General features: G+C 43.0%; 1 protein-coding gene across 1 annotated transcript in view; it reads right to left on the bottom strand.

The window, feature by feature from the left end:
- Positions 1 to 9,466: 9,466 nt before the first annotated feature.
- LOC144695889 (uncharacterized) overlaps positions 9,467 to 17,557 on the bottom strand; it is a 58,356-nt gene continuing 50,265 nt past the window's right edge. The window contains exon 9 of the mRNA XM_078566962.1: positions 9,467 to 10,726. Within this exon, the coding sequence (XP_078423088.1) occupies positions 10,669 to 10,726 (58 nt within the window). The 3' untranslated portion in view covers positions 9,467 to 10,668. The remainder of the gene's footprint in view (positions 10,727 to 17,557) is intronic.

Genomic DNA, 17,557 nt, shown 5'->3' on the forward strand with positions numbered 1-17,557 from the left:
CGATTTTTTTAAACTGGTAATCGCTAAAAGACTGCTTGTTTCCACCTCTATTAAAATTATTCTTCAATTTCACTGCAAAGTTATTTTTCTTTATTTTTCGGCTAGCTTCTTAGCAGAGTCACGCTTTTTCGCGCCTCTTTCGGTTGAGGTTTCCCACCCAAAGTGGAGGACAGTGCCATTTTGCGCACCCTGTATTGCTTTTGATTCTTTTATTACACTTTTCATGGGCAGCGCTATCTCTCGTGCTTTCTTGAAATCCAGATTCACTTCGGAAAATAATCTTTTCTCTATAGTGTCTTCTTTCACACTACACACTAAATGATCTCTGAGCATGTCGTTCAGAGTTGTACCAAACTCACAATGTTCCGTTAACTGATTCAAATTTGCCATGTAGCATGCAATTGTCTCACCTGGGGCTCTATTTTACAAATTAAACCTGAACCCCTGCATCGTGACTGAGGGCCTGGGTTGAAAGTGAGGTCCACCAATTCATCGAAGTTCTTCGAATCTGGGTCACTGGGTGCAGCCAAACTTTGAATCAGGCTGTAGGTTTTGTTCCCACAAGTTCTTAAGAGGATTACTCGCCTCTCCACTTCCCCCGTAATCTCATTCACTACAGAAAAGAATGTGAGGCGTTCTATGTATTGAGACCAATCGTCTGTGGCAGGTTCAAAAGGATCAATTCTCTCAAATTGTGGCATTTTGAGAGAGAATAACTTCTTCTATTCTAACAGAGCTTGTTCCTTATAATCACTGGGTGAGTTGATTTCTTTTTAACTTGATTTCTTCTGTTCAACCCTGTTTTATCCTCATTGCCAGTTTGTTGTAGGGTGGCTGAGTTGTGCTATTAATGATAGAGTTGATCTGCAGACACTTGTTGGGTGGAAACTTTAAGTTTATTTACAATGTGCTAGCAGCAACTACAAGTGTGCTTTCAACTCCAACTCCATCACTACACTGACTGCTGAGGTAGCCCGTGCTACTCTCCTCTTGGTTACTACAGATCATGTGACCTTCCTTAACACGTATTATTCTTAAAGGTACATGAGACACTAAGTAAAACCATAATTACGACAGGGGGCAGTCCTCTAAGATAGCACCCTACTTTATTCCTACCCGCCTGCTCAACCAACCACCCCCTGGCAACTGGCACGCCCCCTCCCCAAGCTGCCCAAACCCTCCTCTCCCAATATCTCAGACTTATCTTGCTGTGGGATCCATTGTGCCTTCTTCTTGGGCCTGGTTCCAGTCCCCACTAATTAGTTTTTGTCGCTGCCAAGACTGCTGGAGCTGCCAGCCAATCTGATTGTCTGGAAGCTCCTGAGGGCAGGACTTCCTCCCCAGTGAGGCGACTTAACCCACCCGCAGGATCTATCAGCTGCGGGACAGGCTTGCTTGGAGTGATTCAGGTCCATGCCGACTTTGCTTTGGGGTTGTGAGGCGAACTGTCCATCCCCCCAGCCATGTGCAGCCCATTAACTCTGTTTTTCTCTCCACAGATGCTGACATAACCTGCTGAGTATTTCCAGCACTTCCTGTTTTTATTTCCAATTTCCAGCAACCGCAGTATTCTGCTTTTAGATTAGTGTTGGGTTTACTAAGGCTATTTATCAAGATCTACCTCAAAATGCCTCCAGCTACATACTCCTGCAGCCCACCCTCCTTGCCCCCACCCCACCACCCCCACACACAGACACGCAGAATCATATAGATAAAAACAAAAAACTGGCGGCATTCCATAGGGATCGTTCCCTCCGGGACACCCTGGTCCAATCCTCCATCACCCCCTACTCCTCAACTCCCACCTATGGCACCTCCCCATGCCCACACAGAAGATGCAACACCTGCCCCTTCACTTCCTCTCTCCTCACCGTCCAAGGGTCCAAACACTCCTTTCAAGTGAAGCAGCATTTCACTTGCATTTCCCCTAACTTAGTCTACTGCATTCGTTGCTCCCAATGCGGTCTCCTCTACATTGGAGAGACCAAACGCAAACTGGGCGACCGCTTTGCAGAACACCTGCGGTCTGTCCGCAAGAAAGACCCAAACCTCCCTGTCGCTTGCCATTTTAACACTCCACCCTGTTCTCTTGCCCACATGTCTGTCCTTGGCTTGCTGCATTGTTCCAGTGAAGCCCAACACAAACTGGAGGAACAGCACCTCATCTTCCGACTAGGCACTTTACAGCCTTCCGGGCTCAATATTGAATTCAACAACTTTAGATCTTAAACTCCCTCCCCCATCCCCACCCCGTTTCTTCCCCCTCCCTTTTGTTTTTTTCAATAATTTATATAGATTTTTCTTTTCCCACCTATTTCCATTATTTTTAAATCTACAACTAATACCTTGTCAGTCTTCCCACCCCACCCCCACTAGAGCTGTACCTTGAGTATCCTGCCATCCATTCTTAATTAGCACATTTTCTTAGATAATATCACCACCTTCAACACCTCTTTGATCCTTTTGTCTGTGAAATCTTTTGATTATCTGCTCCTATCACTGCTTGCTTGTCCCTACAACCACCCCCCCCCTCAACTTCTCCCCCGCCCCCATCTTAAACCAGCTTATATTTCACCCCTCTCCTAACTATACTCAGTTCTGCTGAAGGGTCATGAGGACTTGAAACGTCAACTCTTTTCTTCTCCACCGATGCTGCCAGACCTGCTGAGTTTTTCCAGGTATTTCTGTTTTTGTCACGCAGAATCATATGTTCACTGGTGTTACGCAATGACTTCCTCTTTGTTCCTAGTGAGTGGGTTAATATTATTCACAAAGAATGCAAGTGATGCAATGAAATAGCGGGAAGGAAATAACAAATTAAGATTATAAAGCCAGCAATCCTTAATTCTATCATTTTTGAAAAACACCTTCAGAATAATGAAGAAATCTTCACGAATGAATATTGCTGAATCGTCTTCATGAAGCAGTAAAAATCCGGATTCTTCAATTTTTTTTCACACACAAATTTACTTTGTTTGGGTTACACTTTAGTTCTAAATCCTCCTTCATCCTCCGCTATTACTAACCATATGCAATCTCTCCTCATTTAGATTTTCTCCATGATCTTCATTTACTGTGTTGTTACCCTCAGCACCTTTTAGTGTTCCATAAAAACCCAAATCCATCCAAGTTTTGAATAGTTTCTACATTTGGTGAAGCTACTCTGACATCTCCCTGATACCCCTCTGTTGAGATGGTGTTGGTTACAGACTGTTGGTTTTATTTATTTTACTTATTTGTCTTCATAGCCTTCTGTATTTTAACAGCAAGTCTTATATACAAATATACAGTAAAAGGTACAGGCATGGAGCTCTCTCCATCCTAGGTCTTATCACGTCTCTGGCAAACACCACACTGACCCTAAGTCTAGGTCATGTGCCTTCTTACAACACAGTGTGGGCGGTACTGTATTCAGCCCCACAGTAATGTTGTATGTACCAGAACCTTCTATTACACTCTGTATATAAAAGCAAACAAATTATATTATGATTATATAAATCCTTCCTTAATGATAAGTTGGTGATCTACTGCAAAGGACTGTGCAACATATCAAATGGAACCAAATCAAAGAAACCACTTAGTGCTCTGTTTATTGCAAATTTCTGATGCTGTAGAAAATAAAAATGCTTGCCTAAACTGACACTTCTGTAATACACTATCTACTGAGCTTCCCATTAGATGAATGAAATGTAAAACTTCTTAATATCTATTGTTTGCAAATTAATGTACAATATGGACTGAACTCTAAGTCACTTTTGAAAATCCACAAACCCTAATGATTACTAAAGAATGGGAAAAAATTGGCACTTCTGTAGTGTCTTTCATGACCTTTAGGACATCCCAAAGTGCTTTACACTCAATGAAGTACTCTTAAAGTGTAGTCATTGCTGCAGTGCAGGAAATTCAGCAGCCAACTTGTGCACAGCAAGATCCCACGAACAGCAATGTGCCAGGCCATCAGAGGGTGAGCGCCCGAGAGGGTGCCGGGCTGTTGGGCAGTGAGCGCTCAAGGGAGCGCCAGGCCGTCGGATTTTGCGGATAACACAAAAATAGGTGGGAAGGCAAGCGGTGAGAATGGCACAAAGAGTCTACAGAGGGATATAGACAGGTTAAGTGAATGGGCAAAAACTTGGCATATGGGATATGATGTGCAAAAATGTGAGGTGATGCACTTTGGCAGGAAGAATAGAGGAGCTGAATATTATTTAAATGGAGAAAGACTGCAGAAAGTTGCAACACAGAGGGATTTGGGGGTCCTCGTACATGAATCACAAAAAGTTATTATACAAGTTCAGCAGGTAATAGGCCTTTATTTTAAAGGGAATAGAGTATAAAAATAGGGAAATAAAAGCAAAATACTGTGGGTGCTGGAAATACGAAACAAAAACAAAAATTGCTGGAAAAACACAGCAGGTCTGACAGCATCTGTGGAGAGAAAGACAGAGTTAATGCTTCGAGTCTGAATGACTCTTCTTCAGAACTAAAAAGTTGTGTGTGATAAAAATAAAAGTCTTGCTAAGCTATACAAGGCACTGGTTAGACGACATCTAGAATAATGTGAACAGTTTAGGTCCCCTTATCTTAGGAAAGATATACTGGTATTGGAGTCAGTCCAGGGAAGGTTCACTAGGTTGATCCCGGATATGGAGGGATTTTCCTTTGAGGAGAGATTGAGTAGGTTGAGCCTGTACTCATTGGAGTTTAGAAGAATGAGAGGTGACCTTATTGAAATATATAAGATTCTTAGTGGGCTTGACAGGGTAGATGCTGAGAGGTTGTTTCCCCTTGTGGGAGAGTCTCGGACCAGAGGACATAATCTCAGAGTAAGAGGTCACCAATTTAAGACAGAGATGAAGAAGAATTTCTTCTCTCAGAGGGTAGTGAATCTGTGGAATTCGTTACCGCAGAGGGCTGTAGAGGTTGGGTTGTTAACTACATTTAAGGCTGAGGTAGACAGATTTTTAATCAGTAGGTGAATCAAGAGTTATAGGGAAAAGACAGAAAAGTGGAGTTGAAGATTAGCAGATCAGCAATGATCTCATCGAATAGTGCAGCAGACTCGATGGGCTGAATGGCCTACTTATGCTCTTACATCTTATGGTCTTAAAGACAGGATCATCCGTTTTAATGATATTGGTTAACGGTTATATATTGGCCAGAACACCAGAGCAACTTCCTCTGCCGTTATTTGAAATAGTGCCGTGGGATATCTTATGTCCAGCTGAGAGGGTACATATGGCCTCAGTTTGACATTTAACTTGAAAGGCTGTACCTCTGACAATGCAGCACTTCTTCAGTACTCCATTGGAGTGCCAGCTGAGATTTTGTGCTCAAGTCTCGAAAAGCTAGGCGCGTCTACGTGGGTTCTTGACTGTTTTGAAAAGTAAGCACACTCTTAAGTACTGCAAAAAATAAATTGGCAGCTTACTTTGGGAATTATTTTTAGAGTTAAAAGGAGTGCCAGTGATCTGCACAACTGAAGGGACACTGTCAAGTTGCTTGAGATTAACTCTTCCCTGGTAACACACAGTGCAGAACATCAGTGCAAAGAAGGATTTACAAGCTGCAGCCAAAACAGTACAGCATTGAGATGCAGCCTGACTGCCTTGCCCAGCTGGATGGGTCTGCAGCACAACTTCTGGTCTGTTCTGTTCTAGACATGCCATGACTCACAGTGAGATGAATACTTAACCGAAAGATGGTGATGACAGACTTGTCAGCTCATCAAAATACATAATACACTTATAGATAGAAGCACACAGGTGCTGCTGCAATAAGGGGGTCACCACTCTCATTGGGTGGGGTGGAGGAAAATACTTGCCACTCTTTTATTTTGAAGGAGAGATCTGTGGCATTGCTGTCACCATCAATACAACAGAATGCATTTTGACTGGGTTCACACCAGGGGATGGATCTAACTCTGTGCAATAGTGTAAATCATGAGATAGCGAACCAGCACAAAAGCAAAATACTGCAGATGCTGGAAATCTGAAATAAAAACAGAAAATGCTGGAATTACTCAGCAAGTCCAGCAGCCTCTGTGGCTGCAGTGGGGGGGGGTGGGCGGGGAGCGGGGTGGAGGGGTGCCCAGTGCCGCAGGTTCTCTGATTGGGCCTCCTGTCTTGCTCTTCTGCCTGCTGTCCTCAATTGGACAGTGAATACGGAAGCAGCCTCTTAATTGCATCCATCATGAGGAAAATTCAAGAACCCATTATTAAGGAGGTAATAGCTGGACATTTAGAAAATCATAAAACAATGAGGCAGAGTCAACATGGACCAGAATTTTACCTTCGGCGTGCATGAACGTAATATGACGCGCGATGACATCGGGCATGCGTCCTGACGTCATTGCGCACTCACACAATATTTCGTCCGATGGGGCATGTGCCGGAGTCGGCTGCACGCCCGCCGATAACTGGAAGGCCTATTAAGGCCATTAACAAGCTAATTAACTTCAAATTTACGCTGCCTTTACATTTTTTTAGGAAGCCTCATCCACGAGCGGGTTGAGGTTTTCCTAAAGCTAATACAAATTAAATAAAAACTTTCTTTCGACATTAAAAACATGTCCCATCTCATGTGACACAGTCACATGAGGGGACGTTTCATTACATTTTTATTATCTTTATTAATTTTTTAAAAAGCGCTTCAATCTCCCTGAGGCAGCTCCGTGTCTCAGGGAGATTGAAGCGCTATTTGCACAAACTGCGCACGAGGCCCGGCTCTCCCTCATCCCCCCACCCGCACAGTGCTCAGCGCTGCCATTCGCGATCCACGCAGGGCGGGCCTTAATTGTCCCGCCCGCGTGAAACCGGGCTGCAGAGCCAATTGCGGGCGGTGGGCAGCTTCCCGACTGCCCCCAGCTGCTCCCGCCGAGCCCGCCTGACGAGGGAAAAACTCTGAACATGGTTTTGTGAAAAGGAAATTTCTATTTGACAAATTTATTAGGGCTCATTGAGGATCTAACAAGCCAGGTGGATGAAGGGGAACCAGCAGATGTAGTGTATTTGGATTTTCAAAAAGCATTTGATAAGGTACCACATAAAAGGTTACTGCAGATGATAAGAGCTCATGGTGTTGGGGGTGATATGTTAGCATGGATAGAGGATTGGCTAACTAACAGGAAACAGGCTCAGAATAAATGGGTAATTTTCAATTTGGCAAACTGAGTGGAACGCCGCAGGGATCAATGCTGGGGGCTCTGAATTAATGGCTTGGATGAAGGGACAGACTGTACTGTAGCCAAATTTGATGATGGTACAAAGATAGGTAGGAAAACATGTTGTGAGGAGGCGACAAACAGTCTGCAAAGGGATATAGATAGGTTAAGTGTGTGGGCAAAAAAATGGCAGATGGAGTATGTGGGAAATTGTGGGGTTGCCCACTTTGACAGGATGAATAGAAAAGCAGAATATTATTTAAAATGAGAAAGACTGCAAAATGCTGCAGTACAGAGGGATCTGGGTGTCCTTCTAAATGAATCACAAAAAGTTAGCATGCAGGTACAGCAAATGATCAGAAAGGCAAATGGAATGCTGGTCTTTACTGCAGGGGAATGGAGCATAAAAGTAGGAAAATCTTGCTAGGACTGTACAGGACAGGGTGAGACCGCACCTGGAGTTCTTTGTACAGTTTTGGTCTCTTTAATTAAGGAGCGCTATATTTGCATTGGGAGCAGTTTCAGAGAAGGTTCACTGGGCTGATTGCTGCGATGAAAGGGTTGTCTATGAGGAAAGATTGAGCAAGTTAGGCCTGTACTCATTGGAGTTTAGAAGAATGAGAAGTGATCTTATTGAAACATAAGATTCTGAGGGGTTTTGACAAGGTAGCTACTGAGAGGATATTGCCTCTTATGGGAGAATCTAGAACTAGGGTGCACAGCATAAAAAATAAGGGGTCTCCCATTTAAAATGGAGTTGAGGAAGAATTTCTTCTGTCAAAGAGTTGTTAGCTTTTGGAATTCTCTTTCATAGAGAGAAGTGGAGCTGGGTCATGGAATATGTTCAAGGCTGAATTAGGTAGATTTTTGATTGACAAGAGAGTTGAGGGTTATGGGGAGAAAGGCGAGAAAATGGAGTTAAGATCACAATCAGACCAGCCATGATCTTATTGAATGATGGAGCAGGCCCGATGGGCCAAATGGCCTACTCCTGCTCCTATTTCTTATCATCTCCCATAAGAATATGCTTGGGGTGGGTGTGGATGTCAGCCACCAGCAGTGTCGAGACCCAGGAAGGGTCCAGGTGCCCATTGGAAAATTCAGCCCAATGTTTCAAGTCTGAGACTTTTCATCGGTTCTGATGAAAGATCATCAACCTGAATTATTACTCTGCTTCTCTCTCCACAAATTGTGCTTGACCCGCTGAGTATTCCCAGCATTTTCTGGCTTTAACCCATTTTACAGCTCTCCCAAATTCTATTTCCATTGAGATCAATGGGATTAAAAATTTCGAGTGAGGTAAAGTGAGCTGTTGATGTTGTTATTATCCATTTCACAATCTCTTTTGTATTTTTATTTTTCATCATCAAGTACACCGCCAGGTGACACTTTGTGATTTTCTTTGCTCATAAATACAGTTTTCTTATTTGTAAAACATCGGAAGCAACATGTTGGCGCTCGCACGGCTAGGAAATGCCAGCAACCGTGCGTCGCCTGCGTTCAAATCGGTTCTGGGCACGCACACAGTGCTGACACTTCCCATGTCAAACACTACAGTGTGCAACCCAAGGGGACTCAGGCACCCCGCCCGCCCCCTAGGTGCCTGTGAACAGGCTTTGTATTTTTATTTCTCATCATCAAGTACACCGCCAGGTGAAACTTTGTGATTTTTTTTTTTGCTGCTCATAAATACAATTTTCTTATTTGTAAAACAACGGAAGCAACCTGTTGGCGCTCGCACGGAGAGGAAATGCCGACCGGCGTGCGTCGCCTGCGTTCAAAAGGGTTCTGGGCACGCACACAGTGTTGACTCTGTCCATGTCAAACACTCTATAGTGTGCAACCCAAGGGGACTCAGGCACCCCCGCCCCAAAGGTGCCTGTGAACAGACTTTGTATTTTTATTTTTCATCATCAAGTACACCGCCAGGTGACACTTTGTGATTTTTTTTGTTCATAAATACACATGTATATATATATATATATATTTGACACTTTGTCATTTTGTCTGTTCTTTTCGCCACACGCCAAGTTTATTAAACCAGGGTTACCACCGGTCTGGACCCTGGCCGATATTTCAGACCGACAACGGAGTTCGGAAAGCCCGCACAAATTCATCTTAAATCCTCATATAGGACTTCCGAGAGCTCTTTGAAAGGTATTCTATTTGAAAACGCTTACCACCCTCAAAGTCGCACTTTTCTGGGCATTTTTAAAGTGTGACCGTTGTCTGAAAATGTTCTGAAAATCGTGTCCCCAAATCTACCTACTGGTCTTTTACCAAATGATGACAGATTACCCAAATATTGGTTCATGGAACCAATACCCCTTTAATTTAGTCTGTCATAAGGTGTTGTTCCATTCAACAACAGATGCCTTCCCTTAAATATAGCTCTAAATTTCTGGTTCAAAAATAGCTTGTTTTCATGCAACTCACTGCTTGAAAAATGAAACACAAACACACAAATTTATATTGTACATGACAGTCTTACACTGAACACATACTTGTTTCTTATAACATTAATCCATTGCAATTGTGATAACATCTCTATTACATGCTGTGAGATAGTACATTTTGGTAGGAAGAATAAAAGCCACATACTATTTGGAAAATAAGTGCCTATAGGGTAGACGAGCAAAGGAATCTCAGGGCATAGTTAAACAAATTGCTAAATGTAGCAATGCAGATTAATAAGGACATTAAAAAATAGCAAACCAAGCACTGGGGTTTATACCTCGAGAAATAGAATTGAAAAACAGAGCAGTATGTTAAACTTGCAAACAACCTTGGTTAGACCACACTTGGAGTGAACAGTTCTGGTGTCTGCATTATAAAAAGGATATAGAGGCATTGGAAAAACTGCAATAAAGATGTACTATAATGATGGTAGAACTGAGAGGTTATACCTAGCAGGAAAGATTGAATGAGAAGAGAAGATTGAGAGATGGCATGAAAGAGGTCTTCAAGGTTATTGAAGGATTTGATGCGGCAGATGTACAGAAGATTTTTCTATTTGCAGGGGAAACTAGAACTAGGAATCAGGGGCTCAGTACAGTGGGGATTATGGATTTGGATGCCAGCCAACCCACCTCTCCGAGCACACCACTGCCCCTTTGCATGTTAGATTAAGTTTCCATACATAATACATAGCGACATGTCGCAAAATCTACCCCGTGTATTATACGTAATGTTTTCATTGAATAACAGTTTCTAAATAAAGGACTAGAAAAAAAAATCTCATTCACGAACAGAGGAAAAAGGTGTATCACAGGCAATTTGGAAACAGGGTGCAAAGCAGACACCATCACCATTGGTTAAAAGGACAGAGTTATGGAGCCAAAATATTGTATTGAATGAGTTGTGTTTCAGAACCTTCTCAAACGGTGTCAGATGGTGAGATTACTGGATTTCATTACTTGAGCTGGATTTCCATCAATGATTCAGATGTTAATGTAAGGTTACTTTGGGTTTCTAGAAATCCAGAAGCCTTCCCCTTTAAGGAATCTTTGCTATTCGAGGATCATCAGCACTTTGCTAAAGTTGACGAAAACGCCTTGACTGGGCTTGCTGTGCAATCAAAAAACAAAGGCAGTAATAAGTCAGAACATATTAAGCTTGAAATTAAAAACTTGCAGGTAACAAGATTTGCATATAGTAGAACAGGTTATACCTGCTGATTGTATCAGGGACAAATTGGGACTGGTTAGTTGTTTCATTAATTTACATAACTTGCCATGGGAACAAAACTTCCAGGTCATATTGAAGGTTGCACTGCACTGTAGGCACAGTAAAACCAAAAAATAAACTGAAAAAATAGCTCAACATTTGGAAAGGGCAAATAAAATCAGAGAACTATGGCGAGAAATCTAAAGCTGAGAGGGCACATATGGCCTCAGTTTAACATTTAACTTGAAAGACTGCACCTCTGACAATGCAGCACTCCATTGGAGTGCCAGCCAAGATTTTGTGCTCAAGTCTCGAAAAACTAGGTGGGTTCTTGACTGTTTTGAAAAGTAAGCACACTCTTAAGTACTGCAAAAAATAAATTGGCAGCTTACTTTGGGAATTATTTTTAGAGTTAAAAGGAGTGCCAGTGATCTGCACAACTGAAGGGACACTGTCAAGTTGCTTGAGATTAACTCTTCCCTGGTAACACGCAGTGCAGAACATCAGTGCAAAGAAGGATTTACAAGCTGCAGCCAAAACAGTACAGCATTGAGATGTAGCCTGACTGCCTTGCCCAGCTGGATGGGTCTGCAGCACAACTTCTGGTCTGTTCTGTTCTAGACATGCCATGACTCACAGTGAGATGAATACTTAACCGAAAGATGGTGATGACAGACTTGTCAGCTCATCAAAATACATAATACACTTATAGATAGAAGCACACAGGTGCTGCTGCAATAAGGGGGTCACCACTCTCATTGGGTGGGGTGGAGGAAAATACTTGCCACTCTTTTATTTTGAAGGAGAGATCTGTGGCATTGCTGTCACCATCAATACAACAGAATGCATTTTGACTGGGTTCACACCAGGGGATGGATCTAACTCTGTGCAATAGTGTAAATCATGAGATAGCGAACCAGCACAAAAGCAAAATACTGCAGATGCTGGAAATCTGAAATAAAAACAGAAAATGCTGGAATTACTCAGCAAGTCCAGCAGCCTCTGTGGCTGCAGTGGGGGGGGGTGGGCGGGGAGCGGGGTGGAGGGGTGCCCAGTGCCGCAGGTTCTCTGATTGGGCCTCCTGTCTTGCTCTTCTGCCTGCTGTCCTCAATTGGACAGTGAATACGGAAGCAGCCTCTTAATTGCATCCATCATGAGGAAAATTCAAGAACCCATTATGAAGGAGGTAATAGCTGGACATTTAGAAAATCATAAAACAACGAGGCAGAGTCAACATGGACCAGAATTTTACCTTCGGCGTGCAGATGCGCGCCCAACATGCATGAACGTAATATGACGTGCGATGACATCGGGCATGAGTCCCGACGTCATTGCGCACTCGCGCAATATTTCGTTCGATGGGGCATGCGCCGGAGTCGGCTGCACGCCCGCCAATAATTGGAAGGTCTATTAAGGCCATTAACAAGCTAATTAACTTCAAATTTACGCTGCCCATCCAACCTAACAGTTGGCGGGCTAGCGCAAAGGCCAAGCGGCCTTTACATTTGTTTAGGAAACCTCACCCCAAGCAGTGCTGTGACACAGGGCTCTATGGGCTGTTCCCAGGTACACACACTGAGACAAACATCAAATGCAGCTGGAGGATCACCAACTCAGTGAAAGATGCTCTTTGGTCTGCCCGAAACTTGCTGGTCTTCCAGTGCAAAGAGTTGTCCCCGACTGAGCGTTGCAGGCTGGCACATTCCAAGGTCCAGGGCTATGTGCTGAGGGACACACTAAAGCTTGGGGCAGCCACCGCAAAGGCGCAACGGGGAAAGGTGGCTGTCTAAGGCCTTTCTGCCATAGTGCACTTAGGGGCTGGGAAAGGTATAGACCCCTCGGGCTGCACGGCTCACAATGAATGTATGTAGTGAATACAAAATGTATTATAATTGTATTGAAGTACCGCAGGGTGCAACATGATGTATGTCAATAACTCCAACACCATTGCACTGTCTGACTGTCTGTAATGACCATATTGAAATGATTGTAATATCCATTGATTGTATTGAAGCACCTTGTGATCCATGTGTAAAAGTTGAATATGATTGCACTTTTTAAGATGGCAATTTAGAAATGTTTTGTAATGTTCTTTCAGATATTTTATGAATAAAGTATATTTTTCAAAAAAATAAATGAACAAGAACGATTTCTGTCAAAGATGTATTTGGGGGGTTCCACCCATGGTCCAGAGGTAGCACTGCAATGGGGAATTCAGCTGCCTCAGGTTTATGCTATTAGGCAGCACTTTAATCAGAGCTCATTCCTCAAGACCTGCAGCAGCAGACAGGATTTTAATCACAGAAAGTGCTGAAAATACTCAGCAGGTCTGGCAGCAACTGTGGAGAGAGAAACAGAGTTAAAGTTTCGAGTCGAATATGATTTTTGAGTGCTGAGTATTTCCAGCACTTTCGGTTTTTGTTTCAGATTTCCAGCATCTGCTACATTTTGCTTTTATTTTAGGACTTCAATCAGGCTGAGGCCAAATCCAGCTTCTCTATTTGTAAGGAGTAAAGGTAAATTAACATCAAAACCAGTGAAAGTAACTAGAATGATGGCAAAGTGGCTCTGCCAGAAACATTAGCCTATCTTTTGTCTACATCTGCTGTTGGGCCAGCTGCGTTTTTCTATTCCAGTTTTAGACAGCAAATGTTTGCAGTTTCATTTGTCCTGACTCATATTGGACTAATCTTGTTGGCTGCACATTAGATCAGCAGAGGGCCCGAATCAAAAATTAATCCACAACTTTTAATTTTCAAATGACAAACCCTGGGAAATACAAGCCTTTTTCTGAGATGACCGCTTCTAATGCACCAAATAAACAGACAACTGAAGATGGATGATGTATCTCATTTGCAAACGATGACTCATTTGCACTTGTGCATTATAGGAACAGAGGCGAAGAATATGGAGAATACCATAATACCATGTACAGCAGCAGCAGATGTCAGACCATCTCTAATACGTTTATTCTTCTGTGGCTATCTATTTGGCGCATTTACTATCATAACATATTGTAGTTTAAGGTCACAGTGAAAAGCGGAAGAGCAGAGTGTGGTGAGTTGCAGCAGATCAAGAGAGAGGCGGTGGGGAAAGATCACAATGGAAAAGGAAGAGATGATTGGCAGATGTGGAACGATAGAAAGAGGGGACTGGACATGGTCCTAATGGGAGGTAGAATAAAGACAAAGGAGATAAGTAACAAATACAGACTAAAGAACTTTAAAAATATACAAGTTTTAAATCATTCTAAATTGTGTGAAGGTATGGAGCATGACATTTATAAATTAATGCTTCAATTTAAAACTATAGAGAGGGAATCAAGATGGGGTGGTGGGTCTGCTAATCCTCAGTTGCAGTATTTATGATGACGCTTCTGTATGTTGGATAGAGAAGTTCAATTGTGTACATGAGCTCACTCCTACCTCAACTATTGCTTCCTTTCATTGATTTGTGTTCAGAAAATTATTTGTCCAGATCAGCCATGAAAACTCTCTCTGTGCCTTTGTATCATGCAGCTGGCACTATTCTCCGGATCAGAGGGCATTTTATCCCTAGTAATGAGTAAGCTTGTCTGACAAATTAAATGAGTCCCTTCTGTTGGTGATGGACTTGGTTACTGTACTTAATCAGATATTTAACAAAGGAATTAAACAAAAAAACCAATTAGCCTTAAACAGGTTGTAAACACTTCAAGCCCATTGCCACCATTAATATGGAGTAGAAACCCGTGTGGGAATTTCTTCTGTGGAAGCCACCCCAATGTATGTAAAATAAATAAATGGGGGAGTTCATGGTGAGAAAGAGCCCTAACAACATTTATTCAAGAAATGGGTTACAGAGAGAAAAACTGCTTCAGTATTTGGGATTTACCTAGAGATAATTACTATTAACTGGACTCATGTACAGCCAAGTCCAAACAGTGGTGTTTGGACCAAGCCACCTTAGATAGCAATTTCCAAACCCACAACCACTACCATCTAGAAGGACAAGTGCTTCAGACATATGGGAACACCACCAGCTGCAAGTTCCCCTCCAAGCCACTCACCATCCTGACTTGGAAATACATCGCCGTTCCTTCACTGTCACTGGGTAAAAACCCTGGAACTCCCTTCCTAATAGCACTGTGGGTGTACCTACACCACATGGACTGCAGCGGTTCAAGAATACAGCGCACCACCACCTTCTCAAGGGCAATTACGGATGGGCAATAAATGCAGGCCCAGCCAGTGAAGTCCACATACCATCAATGAATGAAAAGAAATAAAAGCAAAATACTGCGGATGCTGGAAATCTAGAACAAAAACAAAAATACCTGGAAAAACTCAGCAGGTCTGACAGCATCTGCGGAGAGGGATACAGTTGACGTTTCAAGTCCGTATGACCCTTCATCAGAACAAAGACATATAGAAATGAGATGAAATATAAGCTGGTAGAAGGGGGTGGGACAGGAGAGCTCGATAGGGGGCCAGTGATAGGTGGAGGCCAAGAAGAGACTGCCAAAGATGTCATAGACAAAAGGACAAAGGGGTGATATTAGCTAAGGAATGTGCTAATGGGGACATTAAGGGAAGCAAGCTAGTGGCAGATGGCCCTAGTAGGAGTGGTGTGGGGGGGAAGGGATCGAAATGGGCTAAAAGGTGGAGATGAAACAATAGTTCGAAATAAATTTAAAAATAGGAGGGAAAAGAAAAAAATATAGTTGGAAAAAAATTATAAATTATTGGAAAAAGGGGGATCAGAAAGGGGGTGAGGATGGAGGAGAGAGTGCATGATCTGAAATTGTTGAACTCAATGTTAAGTCTGGAAGACTGTAAAGTGCCTAGTCGGAAGATGAGGTGCTGTTTCTCCAGTTTGCGTTGAGCTTCACTGGAACATTGCAACAGGCCAAGGACGGACATGTGGGCATGAGAGCAGGGTGGTGTGTTGAAATGGCAAATGACAGGGAGGTCTGGGTCATGCTTGCAGACAGACCGAAGGTGTTCCACAAAGCGGTCACCCAGTCTGCGTTTGATCTCTCCAATGTAGAGGAGACCGCATTGGGAGCAACGAATGCAATAGACTAAATTGAGGGAAGTGCAAGTGAAGTGCTGCTTCACTTGAAAGGTGTGTTTGGGCCCTTGGACGGTGAGAAGGGGGGGAAGTAAAGGGGCAGGTGTTGCACCTTCTGCGGTTGCATGGGAAGGTGCCGTGGGAGGGGGTTGAGGTGTAGGGGGTGATGGAGGAGTGAACCAGGGTGTCCCGGAGGGAATGATACCTGTGGAAAGCTGCCGGGGCGGTGGGGGGTGAAGGGAAGATGTGTTTGGTGGTGGCATCATGCTGGAGTTGGCAGAAATGGCGGAGGATGATTCTTTGAATGTGGAGATTGGTGGGGTGATAAGTGAGGACAAGGGGGACCCTAGCATGGTTCTGGGAGGGAGAGGAAGGTGTGAGGGCAGATGCATGGGAGATGGGCTGGACACGGTTGAGGGCCCTGTCAACCACCGTGAGTGGAAAACCTCGGTTAAGGAAGAAGGAAGACATGTCAGAGGAACTGTTTTTGAAAGTGGCATCATCAGAACAGATGCAACGGAGGCGAAGAAACTGAGAGAATGGGATGGAGTCCTTACCGGAAGTAGGGTATGAGGAGCTGTAGTCGAGGTAGCTGTGGGAGTCTGTAGGCTTGTACTGAATATTGGTGGACAGTTTATCACCAGAAATTGAGGTCAAGGAAGGGAAGTGTCAGTGATGGACCATGTGAAAATGATGGAGGGGTGGAAATTGGAAGCAAAATTAATAAAATTTTTCCAGATCCAGACGAGAGCATGAAGCAGCACTGAAGCAGTCATCGATGTACCAGAGAAAGAGTTGTGGGAGGGGGCCTGAGTAGGACTGGAACAAGGAATGTTCCAATGAATGAAAAGAAATGTTTGGTGAAGCTGTCAGGTTTCGTCTAGATTGATGCTTTACAAATGCCTTACCCAGAAACCTATTTTAAGGATGTCCATGAAGCAGACATAAAACGAGAAGAATGATGAATCACTGAACTGGAGGCTTTGCAGTAGAGAGATGTTGATCTTGTTTTGAATTGATGCTAACATAAGTGCTTCAGGACAATGTACAAGAATGGTGTAAACTCATCATGATACCTGCCCTTAAGTGAGGTGCATTCATTTTTTTTCTCTCTCTGTGTTTCTGACCTGCTGAATGGTTATTAACCTGCATTAAAATCCATCCATATTCCAAACACATGAATCTTACCATATTGCCTTGTGCTTTAAAGCTCCTTTTGGGAGTTCCATTCATGTGGTGTGCAGGAAGTTTTGCTGGAACTGTGAATTCTTAATTTAATCAATTGTTTTATTTTAATTTTAGCCAACGTTCTAATGCTCTCAAAATAAAATAAAGGAACTGTATAAGCATTGCCCCTAAACAGGAGAACAGTTAATGGAGATTATCTCAGTGAGCTACCCAAGCATAATATGTATTGATGGCATTGACATAGTGTTGGAAAGCCATGGCATCTCAAGTAAAGCAGTTCATTCCCAACATTAGGATCATTAGAGATTGAAGCAGAATTTTATTTCTATCAACTGCTTCATTGAATTCCGATATTATAGATGAAATAATTGATACAACAGAGATTAGGAAAACCTTAGAGAGGAAAAACCAAAGAGAGGAATCATACAATGAATTTTAACAATGAGGCAAGGTTGGATAGGCTGGGATTGTTTTCTTTTGAACAGAAAAGTC

Source organism: Cetorhinus maximus, chromosome 21, assembly GCF_964194155.1.
Source record: "Cetorhinus maximus chromosome 21, sCetMax3.hap1.1, whole genome shotgun sequence".
NCBI lineage: Eukaryota > Metazoa > Chordata > Chondrichthyes > Lamniformes > Cetorhinidae > Cetorhinus > Cetorhinus maximus.